This window comes from Nerophis ophidion, linkage group LG06 (genome assembly GCF_033978795.1).
Source record: "Nerophis ophidion isolate RoL-2023_Sa linkage group LG06, RoL_Noph_v1.0, whole genome shotgun sequence".
Classification (NCBI taxonomy): domain Eukaryota; kingdom Metazoa; phylum Chordata; class Actinopteri; order Syngnathiformes; family Syngnathidae; genus Nerophis; species Nerophis ophidion.
The window spans coordinates 2,031,164-2,053,732 of record NC_084616.1 but is presented as its reverse complement, the minus strand read 5'-3'; the positions used below and the strand labels follow the sequence as shown (position 1 = coordinate 2,053,732).

Sequence of the window (22,569 nt, the reverse complement as noted above, 5' to 3'; positions counted from 1 at the left end):
AGCATGTGTGATGGTATGGGGGTGTATTAGTGATTGTTGTAGGGTGAAAGTGTTGTAGTCAGCATGTGTGATGGTATGGGGGTGTATTAGTGATTGTTGTAGGGTGAAAGTGTTGTAGTCAGCATGTGTGATGGTATGGAGGTGTATTAGTGATTGTTGTAGGGTGAAAGTGTGGTAGTCAGCATGTGTGATGGTATGGGGGTGTATTAGTGATTGTTGTAGGGTGAAAGTGTTGTAGTCAGCATGTGTGATGGTATGGGGGTGTATCAGTGATTGTTGTAGGGTGAAAGTGTTGTAGGGTGAAAGTGTTGTAGTCAGCATGTGTGATGGTATGGGGGTGTATTAGTGATTGTTGTAGGGTGAAAGTGTTGTAGTCAGCATGTGTGATGGTATGGGGGTGTATTAGTGATTGTTGTAGGGTGAAAGTGTTGTAGTCAGCATGTGTGATGGTATGGGGGTGTATTAGTGATTGTTGTAGGGTGAAAGTGTTGTAGTCAGCATGTGTGATGGTATGGGGGTGTATTAGTGGCCAAGGCATGGCTAACTTACACATCTGTGAAGGCACCATTAATGCTGAAAGGTACATACAGCTTTTGGAGCAACATATGTTGTTATCATGGACGCCCCTGCTTATATCACCAAGACAATGCCAAGCCAGGTGTTACAACAGCGTGGCTTCATAGTAAAAGAGTGTGGGTACTAGACTGGCCTGCCAGTAGTCCAGACATTGAAAATGTGTGAAGGGAGACTGTTGAACAACTTAAGCTGTACATCAAGCAAGAATGGGAAATAATTCCACTTCAAAAATGTGTCTCCTCAGTTCCCAAACCTGCACTGAGTGTTGTTCAAAGGAAAGGCCATGTAACACACTGGTAAAAATGCCTTTTTTGACATGTGTTGCTGCCATTACATTCTAACTTCATGATTATTTGCAAAAAAAAGAAAGTTTGTCAGTGTGAAGATGAAATATCTTGTCTTTGCAGTCTATTCAATTGAATATAAGTTGAAAAGGATTTGTTGTATTCTCTTCTTATTTAGCATTGACACAAGGTGACAACTTGACTGCTTTTGGCTTTAGTGTACATGTGTAGCACACAGTGTCAAGTGTCAGGCACAAAAAAACACTTTTGTTGGCTCCATTCTTCTGCCAATGTTCCAGTTTGACATCCAGTGTGCCCAAAGAAGTCACCCAGCAGCACAACACTTTCCAAACCCTCTCAGCATATTTCCAGCGCAAGTAAAAAGACAGATGGAGGTTTCTAACGCCAGCGAGCGAGGCACTTGTCTAGTAATGCAGCATCACACACACAACACGGGCTGCACAAACTAATGTGTGGCATCAGCACATTCAAACACCTTCAAACTTCAACACAGAAAAATAAGCAAAATAAAAAACAAAAAGAGTGCAAAATTGCTTGAAATAGCGAGTGGACCATGTAGGTCAGAGAAAAGCGCTATATAAATATAATTCACAATTCACCCAGAGCAAGAGCTACTTCTTGGGTAACGATTAATGCCAAGGGCTACCAGTTTGATACACACTTAAATCAATTTGCTTAATTTACCTTTAACTCTGTTATTATTAATAATTAATGATATTTATCTTTGTTGAAATGCTGATCATCTTAATGATTTCTCACAATAAATATATATTTTTGATGACATGTTTTAAATAGGTTAAAATCCAATCTGCACTTTGTTAGAATATATAACAAATTGGACCAAGCTATGTTTCTAACAAAGACAAATCATTATTTCTTCTAGATTTTCCTGAACAAAAATTTGAAAACAAATTCAAAAGACTTTGAAATAAGATTTAAATTGGATTCTACAGATTTTCTAGATTTGCCAGAATATTTTTTTGAATTTTAATCATAATAAGTTTGAAGAAATATTTCATAAATATTCTTTGTCGAAAAAACAGAATCTAAAATGAAGAATTTAATAAAAATTTATTTATTATTCATTACAATAAAAAAATTAATTTACTTGAACATTGATTTAAATTGTCAGGAAAGAAGAGGAAGGAATTGAAAAGGTAAAAAGGTATATGTGTTTAAAAATCCTAAAACCATTTTTAAGGTTGTATTTTTTCTCTAAAATGGTCTTAATGAAAGTTATAAGGAGCAAAGTAAAAAAATAAAATAATTTATTTAAACAAGTGAAGACCAAGTCTTCAAAATATTTTTGGGGATTTTCAAATTCTATTTGAGTTAAACTTGGTCTTCATGGCATTGACAGAAAAGAAGACAAATGTCTTGAAAGGGTACGGCAGATAAGGTGCAAGAGCACTTTGGAAAACAAACAGCCCGGGAACTAAAGACTTGGACGGGTGAAAGTCACATCATTAGAACAGGGGTGTCCAAACTAAGGCCCGCTAAAGCTCATAAGTGACTGAAGGAGCCACAGGGAGAGGGCGCTCTTTTTAAAAGACTACCTATCCCATGCTGACTTTTGGTCACCAAATCAAAGTAATCAATCAAAGTAATACAGGTCAATGACTTTTAATCATACTCTGGATCAACCAGTGCACAGAATGTACTTATATGACCCAATGCAAAGTCATGGTGCAAAACAAACAATCCAACCAACACAAAATGTCAACAACAGACACGCTCACACATAACCTGCTCACTCAACTTTCTCAATAATATCAAAAATGTCCATGCAACATATTAAAAACAAAATGACACCCATTTCAATCCATTACAAAGCATGATGGGAAAAATGTAAAACTCTCCACGTTTGGTGCATTTTAGCTGCTTGATAATTCTGATTGATTACAAAACTTCAAAAAATTGTCATGGAAGTAAACAAGGTAGGAGTACTTAAATATCCATTATATTAATATTATATGCACATATATGTCTAGACTTTATTTTATATATCCATCCATCCATTTTCTACCGCTTATTCCCTTCGGGGTCGCGGGGGGCACTGGAGCATATCTCAGCTACAATCGGGCGGGTACAGTATATATATATATATATATATATATATATATCAATCAATCAATCAATGTTTACTTATATAGCCCTAAATCACTAGTGTCTCAAAGGGCTGCACAAACCACTACGACATCCTCGGTAGGCCCACATAAGGGCAAGGAAAACTCACACCCAGTGGGACGTCGGTGACAATGATGACTATGAGAACCTTGGAGAGGACGAAAGCAATGGATGTCGAGCGGGTCTAACATGATACTGTGAAAGTTCAATCCATAATGGATCCAACACAGCAGCGAGAGTCCCGTTCACAGCGGAGCCAGCAGGAAACCATCCCAAGCGGAGGCGGATCAGCATCGCAGAGATGTCCCCAGCCGATACACAGGCAAGCAGTACATGGCCACCGGATCGGACCGGACCCCCTCCACAAGGGAGAGTGGGACATAGAAGAAAAAGAAAAGAAACGGCAGATCAACTGGTCTAAAAAGGGAGTCTATTTAAAGGCTAGAGTATACAAATGAGTTTTAAGGTGAGACTTAAATGCTTCTACTGAGGTGGCATCTCGAACTGTTACCGGGAGGGCATTCCAGAGTACTGGAGCCCCAATAGAAAACGCTATATATATATATATATATATATGGTAAATGGGTTGTACTTGTATAGCGCTTTTTCTACGCTTTTTTAAGGAGCCCAAAGCGCTTTGACAGTATTTCCACATTCACACACACATTCACACACTGATGGAGGGAGCTGCCATGCAAGGCGCTCACCAGGACCCATCAGGAGCAAGGGTGAAGTGTCTTGCCCAAGGACGCAACGAACGTGACTAGGATGTTAGAAGGTGGGGATTGAACCAGCAACCCTCAGATTGCTGGCACAGCCACTCTACCAACTTGGCCACGCCGCCCAAGTGAAGAAGTCAGGTGCAGAGGTTGTTTGTAGCAGCAGTTGGATGGACAAGGTGCAGCTCATGTATGACGTACGCTCATAACATGCAACTGGAGATATTTCAAGACTTGATGATTATGGTGCACAGCTCATGGAAACTTTCCAATTGAACATTTCACGATATGAATGTTCTGTTTTCAAAAAGCGTTCGCCATCATCATTAAAAATACGAGCTTGAAATATTTCACTTTGCATGTAGAGTCCAGTCTGAGATCCACTTTTTTGTTGTTTTTAACTCATCCTCCCCCATTGTCCAGCTTTGATCAGCTTGAAGGGTTTGTGTTTTGTTGAACGTCTGCACTGAGAACTGAAGATGAACTCCTGAAATAAGTGGACTTCTTACAATGTTGACACCCGTAAAGTTCTGGACTTCATTGGTTTGATAAAACTCTCAAAGTTGCGATGTAACATTTAGCTATTAGTCTATTTTCAGTTTGTCCTCAGTGTGTTGCCGTAGTCAAGAAGCAGTCTTTGCCATTATGCTAAATGCGACTGACACTACACCATCGGTGCCGGAAGATACAAAGACGACGTCACTTCTTGGACTTGCAATTTTTTAGGACGGAGCATTCGCTAAGTTACGTGCTGTGATATTTAATATACTTGTTCATGTTTTGTATAAAAAATAGCTACCTAGGAGTAAAAGGAAACACGAATATAAACGTGAACAAGAGGTAGATTTTTAAAAATCAGGGATTATTATTACCACATTTTCATTTTTAAAACATTTTTCCCCTTAAACAAGGCACTTACTGTCATTTAAAGCCTAACAAAAAGTAGACTTTTCAAATGTTCAGTATTCTGAATCGATGTATTTGATATAAATAAAGTTGTAAAAAAAGATTGCTATCTTTGCCGTCCAAGGCTGCTGAGCACAACCTTCAGCTTTCAAAACAAATACTCTATTCTCAAGTAAAGTTTGTTTTGTTTTGTGTGCGAGCTTTGCTGTCAGATTGTTGTTCAAATAAACACAACAAGGTAACAGTGCACAAACCTACACACATTCTGTAAAACAAACCAACGGAAGTGACGTGGCTGCCTAGACCGATCGTGTAGTGTCAGTCTTGTATTTTGTTGAGTCCTACAAGGTGTTTGTACTGCAAGAGCCTGATTTACAAAGATCCAAATAGCATGTACAATCTATAAAATAGCGTGTGCTATTAGTTGGCGTGTGATTGACTAAGCCTGCGTGTACAATAGAGTGGGGCAGACCGCTCTATTTCTATGACAGTTTTGCATGTACTCTACGGGGCATCACCATGGAAACGCTCATTTACTGCACATTCATGTCATCATGCTGTGTTTTGCTATGTTTCCAGACATGCAGATGACATCTGCTACTTTTAACGAGTATTTTAGAAGCCGTCCAAAGTGCGTCTACATTAACCCCACTTTTTTAGTCTTTTTAACTGCACCCATTGGAGAGAGACTGCACTTACGCCACTCAAGATGCATAAAAATGCCTGCTAAAAAAGTTGTTTTTTTCACATATTTTACGTGAAAAAGCAAACGTCATTAAAAAATTACTAAAGTACATCAAAATGCATTGCATTGATTTTAATCTGCCCCTTATGTCCTCTAGCAGCTATAAAATGATGGTTTGTGTGTGCTATCAAGTTGTAGCACACACAAACCTTGAGTAAATCAGGCCCAGTGTGTTGTACTTCTTGCACACCAGCTGTTTGGTTGCAACGTGCATCTTCATTGCAGTTTTGGAGGTGTTGAGATCGCCATGTAAAATCACTAATGCTAATCAATAGCATGTGTATGGCAAAGCCAATGTATATTAGCACAGGGCTAGCACATTTTGAAAGGTGGAACCTTACTTTTTAGCACAGTCTATCAGGCATACCTTCATGGAAAACTGCACAATCTGGCACGGTAACGAGTCTGCAACCGCAACTGACATCATGTGCAAAAAAGGATATCAAAATATTATTTGACGTAATTCGGTACATAGTAGCACCAAAGGAATTTGGTCAGTAGCTATAAAATTACTCATTTCTGTACCCATCCCTAACTTTTATATATTTTTTAATAAGTTTGAAGATGCTTAAGCCAATCCAATGTACTGTAGGTCAATGTATGCTAAGCTATCTGGGCAATCTAGCTAATAATAACATTAATGTATCCTTTTTTTTTTTTACATTATCAGTCCGTCCAAGATTTCGCAAGCTTATTTGAGTCTTCATACGCGGCAGCTTTTCCAGACCGTTACAACAAGTTACGATGTTTTGAGAATTATTTTTTTCAGTAACATGAAATCAACTTTTGACTGCACGAATTTATCAAATTTATCCTCAAAAACAACAGGATGAAAAAATAAAAATAAAAAACCATACTGTATTGATGTTTTACTCATTTTATACCACAGAGACTAAAGTAGACACTAGATGGGAGCAAAAGCACCTTTTTGAATTACTGTACTCTTTAAATCATTACAACTAATGTTTCCTTCTAATTGTAGTAAGAAAGGCTACAAAAGGCTTCTTCACTGTCTGGTGTCATCCACAATTTGCGTGTTAAAGTTAAAGTTCAAGTAGCAATGATTGTCACACACACACTAGATGTGGTGAAACTATTCTCTGCATTTGACCCATCACCCTTGATCACCCCCTGGGAGGTGAGGGGAGCAGTGAGCAGCAGCGGTGCCGCGCCCGGGAATCATTTTTGGTGATTTAACCCCCAATTCCAACCCTTAATGCTGAGTGCCAAGCAGGGAGGTAATGGCTCCTATTTTTATAGTCTTTGGTATGACTGCCGGGGTTTGAACTCACGACCTACCCATCTCAGGGCGGACACTCTAACCACTAGGCCATGTTCTACTAGGTTCGCACGGCACGCACATTGTTAAAGATTGATCAAATCTATAAATATATGTTAGTTAGGAAGTGAGCATGTTTATTACCCAGAAGGATTAGCACTGTAGACGGGATCCAGAAGTAGCGCTAAACTATGCGGGAGGATAACGATTGTGACGTTTAAGCAATAAATATTGTTAGAGGTTGTTGTTCCCGAATTGTCCACGCGAGAAACAAAGAGACATTTTGATCAGACAGTTCGGAGACTAGTTGGAGGCTGATTGGCCGGAATATTCGGGGAAGTGGAAGGCATTGGACAAAGACATGATTATTTGACAGGGATTGGTTGAATTTGGACGATTGTGACACCACAAAATCTTGGGAGAGACTGCCTTTGAAAAAGCAGCTGTGGACCAAAAATGGAAACTTTGGACACCCCAGATCTAGCAAGTTTGGACTTGAGATGGACAAGCGCTTGCTTCACTGTTCTAATATCAAATAAATGATTCTGTGGAAAAGCAGGGATTAGCAAGCACGTGTGGTCAACCTTCAAAAGATCCAATCCTATCGTACTTTCTTGAAGCGAGGGCCAGAGAACTGACCCACAATTATGACGAGGCGTACATGAATGGTCCGTAACGGCATGTTATCGAGCATTAAATCCGACGTGGGAGGTGGTCTAAAAATAGTCCACGCCTCTGATGGGCTGAGAAGCTATAGTGAGAACGCCAAGCTAGGGATACTTGTGCGAGTCAGGAGGAAAGGGAAAGTGTCGGTGAAGGAATAGTTGTTGCCAGGTTGTAGGTGGAGTTTTGAGAAGAAGACTGGGGGGACGCTAGCGGACTATAAATGGGCCGAGCGGAGATGGGTAAAGGTGGGGAGTATTGAGCGGCGGTGGCAGATGTTGGCGAGTCCGAGCTCACCTCATCGCCCTCCTCCGAGTCCCACACTTCACTTTGCAAGTAGTCCGCGAACAAGGCCTTGGCGCGTTGCAGGATCCGGCTGAGATTGTGGCGCCGCACCAGCCGATCAAAGTGCATGGCGAGCTCGTTGTAATCCAGGCTGTTCTTGATGATGTGGTCTCGGTGTTCCAGCAGAATGGACAAGCACAAAAAAAGCATAAAAGGATTGCCTTTCCCGAACTCTTGGGGAGGTGGAAGCGAACACGGTTTGATGCTAGCCTCCAGTTTTGGCGTGGTGTCCATGTGAACCGCAGCGCTCGAGGGTTTGTTGCTGGGAGAATGCAGGATGTTGGAAGAGGGCCTGGAGCCAGCCTGTGATGAACCCCTCCCGAAAGGCAAGATTGGTGAGGAGAGAAAGGATCGATTTTGAGCATGGGAGTGAGATGTTGTTTTTACAGAAGTGTTGGCGGTCAAGTTCAACGCCGTACTCCTGAGCAACTGTGCAGGAGACGTGATTACTTTTGGGACAGTTCTTGAGAAGGCCTCTCTTCCATTGGTTACGAATCCAAAGGTGGTCTGCGGAGGAGATTCCGGTGTAGCACCTGACCAACTGGAAGGTAAGCCTGAAGAGGAATGAGATGCAGCGCCAGCTTTCAAGACTGGTGGACCACTGAAGGACATGGGATGTGACGACTCTGGAGGGAAGCCATTGTTACAGTATTTGATCAAAGGGGTTCTTTCTCCAGGATCCTCCTCACTGTCAGTAGTGGACTGACGGGTTGGAATGCGCGGTGACGACCGTGAATCGATCAAACCCTGTTGCTGCTTGGCATCCTTCCCATCAAAGCAATCCTCACTTTGGTAGTTGTAGTATTTAAACTCTCCAAAGCTCTCCTCAATAGAAGAAGCAGCCTTGCCTGGGGTGACTTTAGAAAGACCACCACTACTTCCAGGTCCTGCCGCTGCTGAGACCACATCAGGGTCTTCTCTGGAGGGCCGAAGCATGTGTTGCCTTCGCTGCTTCTCTTTTATTTCCCAGTCTTGCTCAAGTCGATTGTCAGCAGGCTTTTTCTTGCTTGTGAAACGCGTCGTTTTGTCCGACGGCAAAGGCGGTCCCCGCAGCTCCACTTCAGTTTCAGGAGGATCAGGAGGCAAGGAGCTCCAAGTAACCTCAAGCATCCTTAGAGCGTCATCAAATGCAAACTCTCGCTTGAGCTCCAGGAGCAACCAGCGGTAACAGAAGAACAGGTCATCAGCTCCGCGAGAAACCAGGTAAGAGTAGAATTCATAATCAGAGTACTGCAAGAGTAATTTGAGATGCTGGAACTTAATAGACATCAGCTGTCCGTCGGGTCGGAAGTTCCCCTCCAGGCGTTTCATAATGCCACAAAAGCAAATGAAGGCATGTGCCTCATTGTCCATAACGGCAAGTATGGGGGAGGCGATATCACTCATGCCTTGACAGTACGAGATCTGGAAGAATAACAAAAGTCCATGAAATGATCAGACAGACAGTCTTCATTGTGAAAAAGGCCTTGAATAATAAAAGCCAACATAAGAGCTATTAACACCTGTGGATGCGTGATGGCGAAGGTAGTAAGCAGGTCTGTGAGGGCAGTCAAATGTGGACTGTCCTCGGAGCCGGCATAGTAGGGATGGGCACGGTCTGTCCTCAAGACATCTTTCAGTACGTTCCCTCGGATGAATTCAAGATCCTCGTGACTGACGTGAGCTGTCCATTCGTTCTTCAGCTGGTCATACTCCCTGGTCTTGCGCTTCATGTAGTCCATTCTTTCCTGCCCACTCAGTCCGTCTGGGTAGACATTAAGGAGGTAGCGCCAAACAACCTAAAAAGAACAACAGTCATAAAGAAAACTTATTTCCGTTCAGAAAACTGAGAACTACATGTCAGTAAGTCTCTAGTCATAGTCATGAAGTGATAGTCATGGTTATAATCAGTCATAGTCCCAGCATACGGAAGTTTCCATTTGGTCTGTCCCCCAACTCTAATATTTTTAGACTTTTGGTAGGTTCCTCGGTTGCAGTAAAAACTAAAGTCGAGGCCTGTTTCACCCTGTTTCGGGTCTCCCCATGTCTAGCATTAAAAGATTACAGTTGGTACAAAATGCGGCTGCTAGACTTTTGACAAGAACAAGAAAGTTTGATCATATTACGCCTGTACTGGCTCACCTGCACTGGCTTCCTGTGCACTTAAGATGTGACTTTAAGGTTTTACTACTTACGTATAAAATACTACACGGTCTAGCTCCATCCTATCTTGCCGATTGTATTGTACCATATGTCCCGGCAAGAAATCTGCGTTCAAAAGACTCCGGCTTATTAGTGATTCCTAGAGCTCAAAAAAAGTCTGCGGGCTATAGAGCGTTTTCCGTTCGGGCTCCAGTACTCTGGAATGCCCTCCCGGTAACAGTTCGAGATGCTACCTCAGTAGAAGCATTTAAGTCTCATCTTAAAACTCATCTGTATACTCTAGCCTTTAAATAGACCTCCTTTTTAGACCAGTTGATCTGCCGCTTCTTTTCTTTCTCCTATGTCCCCCCCTCCCTTGTGGAGGGGGTCCGGTCCGATGACCATGGATGAAGTACTGACTGTCCAGAGTCGAGACCCAGGATGGACCGCTCGTCGGGACCTAGGATGGACCGCTCGCCTGTATCGGTTGGGGACATCTCTACGCTGCTGATCCGCTTGAGATGGTTTCCTGTGGACGGGACTCTCACTGCTGTCTTGGAGCCACTATGGATTGAACTTTCACAGTATCATGTTAGACCCGCTCGACATCCATTGCTTTCGGTCCCCTAGAGGGGGGGGGTTGCCCACATCTGAGGTCCTCTCCAAGGTTTCTCATAGTCAGCATTTTCGCTGGCGTCCCACTGGATGTGAATTCTCCCTGCCCACTGGGTGTGAGTTTTCCTTGCCCTTTTGTGGGTTCTTCCGAGGATGTTGTAGTCGTAATGATTTGTGCAGTCCTTTGAGACATTTGTGATTTGGGGCTATATAAATAAACATTGATTGATTGATTGATTGATATAATCAGTCATAGTCCCAGCCTACGGAAGTGTCCATTTGGTCTGTCCCCCAACTCTAATATGTTTAGACTTTTGGTAGGTTCCCCGGTTGCAGTAAAAACTAAAGTCGAGGCCTGTTTCACCTTCCCAAGTCTGATGGTCAAAAAGTCATGTACCAACGTCCTAATTCAAGTCTTTGCTTCAACAGCCACCAGTGAAGCTGCCTGCACTTTCTGAACAACTCTCTGAGTAACACAGAACAAATCAAAAGAACACATTTTACTGTGTAAATCCCTTCTTATAACCCACTGGTGGACAGGCGACTAAGGATCAGATCAGCACCCCTGGGGATGGCCTAGGCTCTGGTTGAGTGCCGAGAATACGATCAAGCTTGACAAACTAGAGGATGTAGACCTAACAAGGTCACCGTTGACAAAGGGAAGCAGTGCTATGCTTTGGGTCTGATGGGGGACTCGGTCTGGCTGCGGGGCATTCTGGCAGGCTCCGCATCCCTGACTTCAGAACTTCTTCCCAAAACACCTCTGAACTTGTGCGACCCCTTAACGAATCGAGGCAATCTTTGTAGTATCGTATTGTATAAATGGTCGTATTTGCCAATTTTCTTGATTAAATGTTGTTTCAATAAAAGGAGGTTGTAGGTTATTTTTTGCTTTCGCCGGCCAGGAAACCCCAGAAATGAAATATAACAAGCTGACCAATCACAGCCCTGCAGTCTGCGTCGCCTCTGATTTTTTAGGAAGTGCACGTCAAGGTCTGAGGGAGGACTACACTACGTGACGTGAGAGTATATTCTTGGCCTAATTTGTTCAAAAGGCATTCCTACTGCACCTTTCGTAGAGAAGGATCCACACCGCCGTGGTAGATCCGCAGTCTTAGCTCCTCGGGCCGTGTCAACTGTCCTTGTCCATTGAGGTAACCATGAAACTCAGAGTCACTCAGAGGTGGCTTGAAAGGCTTGATCTCCTCGCCGTAGGACCAGCTGAAAGCTTGCTGGACTCGAGAGAAGGTCCGACCAACCTGAAACCAAATGTAAGGACCGCATGAGCACCGAGATTTGTGGCAAAGTGTGTGGAAGACAAAGATTCAAAAGAACCTGGGAGATTAAAGACTGGGTGAAAGGAAGTGCTGCAGATGCCAAAGACCTCGTCCTGTCTGCGAGAAGCTGCTCCGAACCAATCACATCCTTAGGACTGATGATGTCCCAGTCCTCCATGACGGGACCTAAAATTGAACAAATAAACACTACTGTGAAATAAGAAAGTGCCTTTGCTAGCCATCCCTCGGCATCACCATGTTTCACAAGGAAATATTACACCCAGTACACACCCAACACCAAAACCTGGTACAATAAACTTCTGGTATACTACTAGGGCTGGGCCATAAAACGATATTAAAATATATATATCAATATCAATAAAAAATGTGTTTGATAAAAAAGTTTCATCATTTCATTTCTTCTTTGTCGCAAGAAAGGTGAAGTATGGAAGCAAAGTTGGCTGCATGAACAAAGGTACTCGCTCTCTGGTAACTGAGCAACACAGGAAGTGATCGGTGATCAGTGGGAGTGACACGCTAACAGCCAATCAGGTAACAGCATCAACTGCCAAGGTTGGTTGCGCCATCTTGTTGGTCTCGCTGTTGATTCTTTGCATGAAGTGAGAAGAGAAAGTAAAAACGAGTCACCTGCAGTTTTTTGGACCGTAGTCAGACCAATGTGGTGTGTACCTGATGCAAGGCAAGACTGCTAACACCACATCACTTTAGAGCACAGCTGTAACTTCCTGCCACTAAACCTGCAGAAAATAGTCCTCAAGTTTCTCTCTGTTTACATTCTCACACTTTGTACTATTTTCTTTCACTTTATGAAGCATTTCTTACATATTCATGATTTTTGTACCTTCATTTTATGAGCTTATGGTTAAGTGTTCAATGTGATTTTACTATTTTGTGTACATTGTTTTCCATGTTTGTGTTGACATTTACTTTCCTTTCTGCCTTGATAGCTGAGGGATGATAACATTTAATATACCGTATTTTTCATACTATAAGGCGCACTTAAAATCCTTTTATTTTCGCAAAACTCGACAGTGCGCCCAATGCAATGTTTTTTAACCTTTTTTAAGGGAAGGCACATTTTTATCATAAAAAAATCCGGAGGCACACCACCAGCAGAAAACGTTAAAAAATTAAACTTCAAACAAGCACTTTCATGTCTTCCTTTGAGCGCTATTCCACGCACCTGCTTTGTGTTAGCAAGCAAGACTATTTACGTTGTTGCCGTCCTTCTTTGTGTGGACATTGTTGATTGTCATGTACAAATGTACTTTGTGGACGCCGTAAATTTTGCTGTTTTCCAGCTTTCTGTTTACTTTGTAGCCTGTTCAGTATAATTTATTTTAGCATAGCCGTTGCCTTTTCCTTTCCCTATTGTTCATTTTTGGTTTAAGCATTACATCATTTTTTACCTGCACCCTGCCACCCGGTATGGTCTGCATATTGGGATCACAACAAACCATCCTCGCCTCACCTGACACATTCCGACTTTTACAAAGCAATGAACTACCTGCTGCCACCTACCTGCTCCTGACATGGAGTATTACGTGGTTACCCTGCTGAGTTTTACACACCACAGACACTAAGCAACGGCATATTATTTGCAGATTATAATTTTTGATTTGCAAAAAATATTTTTGGGACCAATTAGGTGAAGTTGCATATTTTCCCACGGCACACCAAACAATATCTCACGGCACAGTGGTTGAAAAACACTGGCCTAATGTATGGAATCATTTTGGATGTACTTACCGACCGTGAACCTATTTCATTTGGTACATGGTTAAATGATAAGTGTGACCAGTAGATGGCAGTCACATATAAGACATACATGTAGGCTGCAATATGACTCAAGTAAACAACACCAAAATGTTATATGTTCCATTGAAAATATAGACATTACACACGGCACTCAAATTCCGTCAAAAAGTTTTAGTATGACTTTGGTAAGCTATTAAGCCACACAACTTGATGGATTGTACTGTGCTTCAACATAGGAGTATCATTATGCTGTGTGTATAAGGTAAGACATACAAATGTTTGTATTATCTATTGTTTTGTTTCACAATGTTATGCAAAAGCAACTTTTCTTACCTTCTGGTACATGCTGATCTGTATTTACCATGAATTGATTAACGTGGACCCCGACTTAAACAAGTTAATCTACTAATAAAAGTTTCAATCAATCAATCAATGGGATCCTTAAAATCTGTGCGCGTCCGCCTTTGTAGTCCGTGGTGACTCCGTAGTGGATAAGATTCCTCTTTTTCTCTATCTTCTTGTTGTGTTTTACATTCATCCTCCCCTGTAACCATTTCTAATATAAAGTAGTGTGAAGTTCTTACTTATATCTGTCAGTAAACTCACCATGAAAGCATTAAAACATACCGGTGTAGTGACTTTACTTTATTCACCCAAGGAAATTTAGTTTTTAGAGAGTTCCAGTCGCTTTTTCATGGGACACAATTCTGGCGGATGAGGAGATGCTGCTCCGTTATTGATGGAAGTAAAGTGTTATGAGCCGCTGCCCGGATCATATTTTGATTTCGATTTTTGAGTCTTTTTGTGTTTTTTGGACTCCTTCGGCTCTTGTTTGTGCACCTCTCAGTTTGGTTTCCATGGTTACTCATCAATTTCACCTGCCGCCTGTTCCGAATGTGGAAGCAGGAGGCAGAGCCGTCGTCGCCGTGGAAGCAGGAGGCGGCGGCGGCGCCTCGGAAGCAGGAAGCGGTGTCGTCATCGCCGTCTCCTGCTTCCACGGTAACGACGGCTCCGTCTCCTGCTTGCACGTTCGGAACAGGCGGCAGGTGAAAATGATAAGTAACCATGGAAACCAAACTGAGAGGTGCACAAACAAGAGCCGAAGGAGTCCAAAACTAACAGAAAACACAAAAAGACTCAAAAATCGAAATCAAAATATGATCTGGGCAGCGGATCATAACATAAAGTGTGAATGTCATTAAACTGTTAACGCCAACTTTTGACACTTCTTCCACTCCCGTCCTTGCACGCTACACCGCTGCAACAAAGATGATGAGGAGAAGACGCTGGCCAAGTGGAGGCACATAAATAAGACCGCCCACAAAACGGCGCATCCTGAAGAGAAGATGATGTGTAAAACATCATCGATGCAACATTTTGAGCAAAGAAGCACCATTACATGTTATGTAGACCACAGGTAAGTATTTTACATTTGGAAAATAATAATAATATAAGTGCTTTAATGCGCCCTATGAAAAAAAATCGAAAATAGACCATTCATCGGCAGTGCGCCTTAAAATCCGGTGCGCCCTATGGTCTGGAAAATACGGTACTTTTTTAATCGTAGTCATTATTTTCGATTGGTCTTGTAAATATCAATCATGACTGATATCAAAAGACTTAAGTTGTAAGCCATATCGCCCAGCCCTAGATACTACAAAATGTTGCAAATATGAAATGTTGGAAAGAGAGTAAAGCCGGTGTGAAACTGTACTTGTCAGATGACACAAAGTCTGTTTTTATGTGGTTCAAAAAGATGTAAAAATAGGTATTTTATTTCCCGTCAAAAGCAGAAGTATCAGTAACAGTTACTCAGCAGTGGTCATATGTACTACAGTCACTCAGCTGCTTTTATCTTTCTTTCTGCAAATAGGATTAGGGTTGCAAATGGGTCGAAAGTTTCCGGTAAATTTCCGGAAACTTTCCGGAAATTTACCTCGGGAAGTTTGGAAATATTGACCATTTTTTTAATATTTGAAGTTGGACACCGTGATAAATCGAACTATAAGCTACATTCTTGTATGACAACAGAATGGCTAGCAGAACAGAAGGCAGAGGAAACTACACCTTTTCATTTACTATTTGCTACTTCAACTTTACACATCACAAAAAAGGTCCATTCGGATCGCTAACGTTGTTAGCATAAATCAATGGGATTTAACATGGAGAAAATGAGCATCACGGCTAAAGGAGAAATATTTTGGGTTCATTATGAGACTGTGGTGGTACATAAAGCTAGCTAGCTGGAGATATTGGCCCCACAATCATGTAAGAAGTAGAGGAACAGCTAGTCTGCTGGAGTAGTCTACAGTCATACAGTAACAAGTAATTACACCTCTATTACAGTTCAATACCATACATCAAATATATTTACCCCAGTAATATCATCAACACTTACCTGTCCTTCAGCTCAAATACTAGTGTGGCCTCAATAGTCCTGCTGTAGTGTGTAGCATGCTGCCAATTATCCCAGCATGGGATGGAGGAATGCACAGTGCAGGGTTGAAATTCTATTGAATTTGCATGAAATCAGTTTGTTTGAGCTAATAATCATGCTGCAAGATCTAGCATGTTGCATTCAATGTTTAGTCCCATTCATTTGCTGCAAGATCTAGTGTGTTGCATTCAATGTTTAGTCCCATTCATTTGCTGCAAGATCTAGCATGTTGCATTCAATGTTTAGTCCCATTCATTTGCTGCAAGATCTAGCATGTTGCATTCAATGTTTAGTCCCATTCATTTGCTGCAAGATCTAGCATGTTGCATTCAATGTTTAGTCCCATTCATTTGCTGCAAGATCTAGCATGTTGCATTCAATGTTTAGTCCCATTCATTTGCTGCAAGATCTAGCATGTTGCATTCAATGTTTAGTCCCATTCATTTGCTGCAAGATCTAGCATGTTGCATTCAATGTTTAGTCCCATTCATTTGCTGCAAGATCTAGCATGTTGCATTCAATGTTTAGTCCCATTCATTCCCGTTGATTCCCATAGAAAGTTTCCAACTTTGAAAATTCCCGGAATTTTGCAACCCTTACTCGGATTACTAACTTTGTTGCCCAAATATCATTTTTCTTTGTTCTGGCCAGTGAGTCCCAAAGCTATGGTGTTGTATCCTATCCTCCAATCTCCTCCTCTGGTCATTTCTACAGCATTTTGAAGCCGAGACTGGCTGTCTGCGACATACAACTACTGACATTACGTGTCCTTACTGTCCTCTGAAGGTTTCAGGTCCATCTTGAGTTGCAGATACGGCTTGGCTGCGCTGGCAAAGGCAACATCCAAATCCCCGTCGGACGTCATCGACAGGAACATTTCCGTAGCGCCTCCGCTTCGGGACATGTAACTGATCTCAAAATTCCGCTTCCTAGGAAAACAGAAGACATTTTGACCTTGCCTGGATAATTGACTCTGATCCACGGGATCCAAGTTTCTCACCCGTTCAAGTCAAAGGCCTTGATGAGAATATGCTGCAACACCTCCAGCGACGTGATCTGAGGGTCCACGGCAAAGGAGCGGAAGTCCACAGGAAGAACTCCATCACTTTTCTGAAATGCATTATGACATCACAATCTGAAAACAAGTCACGCTAATTAGGGCTGCAAGTTGAGATCCATTACTTCATGGAATAAAGTTCACTTCATAGCATCAATGCCTATTTTAGGGGAAATAGTTGAAATAGAGAAATATTGTTCTGCCTGCTACAACATGCGTGCATGAAGAAGAAGAATACAAAGGAAATGATCCACTGTTTGCCACACTACAAATGATGGCACCCACACACCACCGCTCTCATGGACGCTCCTCAGCCTGGAAACAATGTCTAGGTCTTTAAAGGCAAAGTTTGATTAGTTACACACATGGAAGCATTATTGAAAGCAACAGGATTGAAGTTTTTTTCGAATCAAATTCATGGGTTCATTGTTGCAGCCTTCATACGTGATAAATACCTACACAGTCAAACATGAAGAAAGGCAGGTCACTGGAGATCCAACTCAAGGCCCGTTGGCCAGATAGGGCCCACCACTCTTTTTAATCAGGGTTGCCACGTCTTTACATGTGGCCTGTTACTTCTTTTTATGCGGTTCGCCACATCATTTTATGTGCTCGGCCACCTCATTTTGTGTAGACCGCCATATTATTTTAAGTGGACCACCCAATCATTTATTGTGGACTGTTACATTATTTAATGGCCTGCCAAATCATTTTAAATGGCCCACCATGTCATGTATGACATCCGCCACGACACTTTATGTGGTCTGCCGCAAATTTTCAGGTGGACGACCACTTCATTTTATGTGGGCCGTTACTAAATTTCACATTGCCTGCGACATCATTTTATGTGCCTTGTAACTTCATTTTACTTGGCCCGCCACATAATTTTGATGGCCTGTCACTATATTTTATGTAGTCCACCACATTATTTTATGTGGCCCGCCACATCAATTTATGCAGACCACCACTTAATTTTACACAGCCCGCCACATAATTTTGATGGCCTGTCACTATATTTTATGCAGTCCACCACATTATTTTATGTGGCCCGCCAGATCATTTTACGTGGTCCACCACTAAATTTCACGTCGCCTGCAACATAATTTTATGTGGTCCGCCACATCATTTTATGCGGCCAGTCACTTAATTTTCTGTGGCCCACCACATCATTTTAATGGCCTGTCACTATATTTTATGTAGTCCACCACATTATTTTATGTGGCCCGCCAGATCATTTTATGTGCCCCACCACATCATTCTAATGGCTTGCCACTATATTTTATGTAGTTTGCCATATTATTTTAAGTGGCCCAACCACATAATTTATGTCATTCGTCACATCATTTTATGTGGTCTGCCACATTATTTTAAGTGGCCCGCCACATCATTTTATGCGTCCCACCATACCCGCCACCTCATTTTAATGGCTTGCCTATTATTTTAAGTGGCCCGCCACATCATTTTCTGTGGTTTTCCCCATCATTTTATGTGCCCAGTCACGTCATTTTACCACGTCAATTTTTTTTTATATGGCCCGCCATGTCATTTATGTGGTCTAGTTAGTTTGTTAGTTAGTTAATTAGTGCGGTCTGCCACTTCATTTTAAGTGGCCGCCCAAGTCATTTATGTCATCCGCCACATCATTTCAGGTGGACATCCACTTCATTTTTTGTGGCCCGTCACATTATTTTAAATGGCCTTCCACATCATTTATGTGCCTCACAACTTCATTTTATGTAGTTCCGCCAAAATATTTTAGTGGCCCTCCACATCATTTAACGTGGTCCGCCACATCATTTTTATGGCCTGTCACTTTATTTTATGTAGTCAGATATACTATTTAATATGGCCTGCCACGTCATGTCATCCACCACACAATTTTATGTGCCCCACCACATTGCTTTATGTGGTTCCACCAAATTTTTGTAAGTGGCCCTCCATATCATTTTATGTAGTCCACCACAATATTTTATGTGGTTTGGCCACATTATTTTAAGTGGCCCTCAAAGTGTTTTTAATGGCTTTCCATATCATTTTATATAGCCCGCCACAATATTCAAATTGGCCCGCCACATCATTTCAGGGGAAAGACCAAATCATTTATGTCATCCACCACATCATTTCAGGTGGAAGGCCACTTCATTTTTGTGGCCCGTCACATTATTTTAAATGGCCCTCCACATCATTTTATGTGCCTCACAACTTCATTCTATGTAGTTCTGTCACAATATTTTAGTGGCCCTCCACATCATTTTATGTAGTTCCGCCAAAATATTTTAGTTGCCCTCAACATCATTTCATGTGGTCCGCCACATCATTTTGATGGCCTGTCACTTTATTTTATGTAGTCCGACATATTATTTAAAGTGGCCTGCCACATCATGTCATCCGCCACGCCATTTTATGTGCCCCACCACATTGCTTTATGTGGTTCCACCAAATTTTTGTAAGTGGCCCTCCACGACATTTTATGTGGTCCACCACAATATTTTATGTGGTTTGGCCACATTATTTTAAGTGGCCCTCAAAGTGTTTTTAATGGCTTTCCATGTCATTTTATATAGCCCGCCACAATATTCAAATTGGCCCGCCACATCATTTCAGGGGAAAGACCAAATCATTTATCTCATCCACCACATCATTTCAGGTGGAAGGCCACTTCATTTTTGTGGCCCGTCACATTATTTTAAATGGCCTTCCACATCATTTTATGTGCCTCACAACTTCATTTTATGTAGTTCTGTCACAATATTTTAGTGGCCCTCCACATCATTTTATGTAGTTCCACCAAAATATTTTAGTGGCCCTCAACATCATTTCACGTGGTCCGCCACTTCATTTTGATGGCCTGTCACTTTATTTCATGTAGTCCGACATACTATTTAAAGTGGCCCCTCACGTCATGTCATCCGCCACACCATTTTATGTGCCCCACCACATTGCTTTATGTGGTTCTACCAGATTATTGTAAGTGGCCCTCCACGACATTTTATGTGGTCCACCACAATATTTTATGTGGTTTGGTCACGTTATTTTATGTGGCCCTCAAAGTCTTTTTAATGGCTTGCCACATCATTTTATATAGCCCGCCACAATGCTTACATTGGCCCGCCACATCATTTGAGGGGAAAGACCACACCATTTATGTCATCCGCCACATCATTTCAGGTGGAAGGCCACTTCATTTTTTGTGCTCAGTCACGTCATTTTATGTGGTCCGCCACGTTGTTTTGAATGGCCACATCACCTCCTACTTGGGCACTGAGGCCACATCACTTATTGCAAGTACAGTAAGACATTTTGAATGTGCAATGTTGTCTGTCTATCTGTGTTGGCCCTGCGACGATGTGGCGACTTGTCCCCCCCCCCCCCCCCCCCCGTGAACCCAAAAGGGACAAACGATAGGAAATGGATGGAATATGAAACAGTAATTTGTGTGGTGATCTCTTCTCATCACACCTGACAGACATTAGTGATCGCAGCCTATTGGCGCGGCTGACGCACCAGGCGCGTGCACGCGCGTGCACGGTGCACACATGGGTGACGTCATTCTCGACTCCTTTGAGGTTTGTCTCAAAGGTAGATTGTTTATAGTTGGTGTGCTGCTATTATTGTTGTCTTCTACATGTTGATCGGCGTTGTCGGGTCTGATAATACAAACATTGTGCTCTAGATGACGTCAAGAAAGAGTGGCCTTTTAACAACAACAATGGTGAGGATGGAACCGTACCCAATTCCGCCGGTAGCAGTGGCACACATACTTTCTCACACTGAATTGTTTGAATCATGTATTATTTGCGTATAGAGACTATACATATATGATATATGATAAGAAACAGTGAAATAATTGTACAAAGGTTAGAAGCTAGCTGGCCAACATACCTTTACTTTGACTCGAACCACCCCCCTCTCCTCCTCGCCCGCCATTTGAAAAAATCCGTTTTTAGATCAGCGTGGCTCCTTAAAAAAAAGATAATTTTTCCATCTGCAGCAACATTATTGTCATCAATAGCACGACGAGATTAGCCGAGGGGCTTCGTTACGGCTCTTCTTCAGCTTGACTAAAACTATGTGAGCCTGTTACTGCCCCCTTCCGGTTGTCTTCCTTGCTACATTATTTCATTTCAAAAAGGGAATAGAAAGACACAACGTCTTTCCGTGTTGGTGTCGGAGAGCTCGAACAAAATTGTTTTTAATTCAATTTAAATTTCATGTCACAAACTTTTCACTTCCCAGTAATCAGAAATGGGAAACATACCAAAACGGATGTTTTTTTTTTCATATTCTGGCACCGGAAGTTTATTTCCAAAATAAAAGCGTGGACACTACTACTTTGTGTCTGGCTAGATCAGGGGTCAGCAACCTTTTTGAAAACAAGAGCTACTTCTTGGGTACTGATAAATGCCAAGGGCTACCAGTTTGATACACACTTAAATAAATTGCTACAAATAGCCAAATTGCTCAATTTACTTTTAATAAATAAATCTATATGTATAAAAAAATGGGTATTTCTGTCTATCATTCCGTCGTACATTTTTTTACCTTTTACGATTTTTTTTTGTAGAGAATAAATGATGAAAAAAAACACTTCATTGAACGATTTAAAAGAGGAGAAAACACGAAAACAATGAAAATTACATTTTGAAACATAGTTTATCTTTAATTTCGACTCTTTAAAATTCAATTGAAAAAAATGAAGAGAAAAACTAGCTAACTGAAATTTTTTGAAAAAAAAAATAAAAAAAAGAGTTTATGGTACATCATTAGTAATTTTTCCTGATTAAGTTTAACTTTAGAATGTTGATGACATGTTTTAAATAGGTTAAAAGCCAGTCTACACTTTGTTAGAATATATAACAAATTGGACCAAGCTATATTTCGAACAAAGACAAATCATTATTTATTTTAGATTTTCCTGAACAAAATTTTTAAAAGAAATTCAAAATACTTTGAAATAAGATTTAAATTTGATTCTACAGATTTTTTAGATTTGCCAGAAATTTTTTTTTGAATTTTAATCATAATAAGTTTGAATAAATATTTCACAAATATTCGTTGTCGAAAAAACAGAAGCTAAAATGAAGAATTAAATCAAAATGTATTTATTATTCTTTACAATAAAATGAAATACTTGAACATTGATTTAAATTGTCAGGAAAGAAGAGGAAGGAATTTGACAGGTAAAAAATGTTTAAAAATCCCAAAATAATTTTTAAGGTTGTATTTTTTCTCTGAAATTGTCTTTCTGAAAATAATAAGAAGCAAAGTAAAAAAATAAATTAATTTATTTAAACAAGTGAAGACCAAGTCTTTAAAATATTTTCTTGGATTTTCAAATTCTATTTGAGTTTTGTCTCTTTTAGAATTAAAAATGTCGAGCAGAGCGAGACCATCTTGTTAGTAAATAAACACAATTAAAAAAAATAGAGGCAGCTCACTGGTAAGTGCTGCTATTTGAGCTATTTTTAGAACAGGCCAGCGGGCGACTCATCTGGTCCTTACGGGCGACCTGGTGCCCACGGGCACTGCGTTGGTGACCCCTGGGCTAAAATGTACTCAGACACATAATTCATTTTTCACATGGCACAAAGAGATATCCATATCCATATATCACACGA

At 41.2% G+C, this 22,569-nt stretch overlaps 1 protein-coding gene across 1 annotated transcript; it reads right to left on the bottom strand.

Moving 5' to 3' along the window:
* tbc1d25 (TBC1 domain family, member 25) lies at positions 1-21,006 on the bottom strand. Its single transcript, XM_061902423.1, has 7 exons — positions 20,834-21,006; positions 16,895-17,004; positions 16,669-16,823; positions 11,737-11,864; positions 11,472-11,660; positions 9,168-9,443; positions 1-9,069 (listed from the first exon to the last, which is right to left on the bottom strand). Exons 1-7 carry the CDS (start codon positions 20,876-20,878, stop codon positions 7,447-7,449), a joined length of 2,526 nt encoding a protein of 841 aa, XP_061758407.1. The 5' UTR covers positions 20,879-21,006; the 3' UTR covers positions 1-7,446.
* Between the last annotated feature and the right edge of the window lie 1,563 nt (positions 21,007-22,569).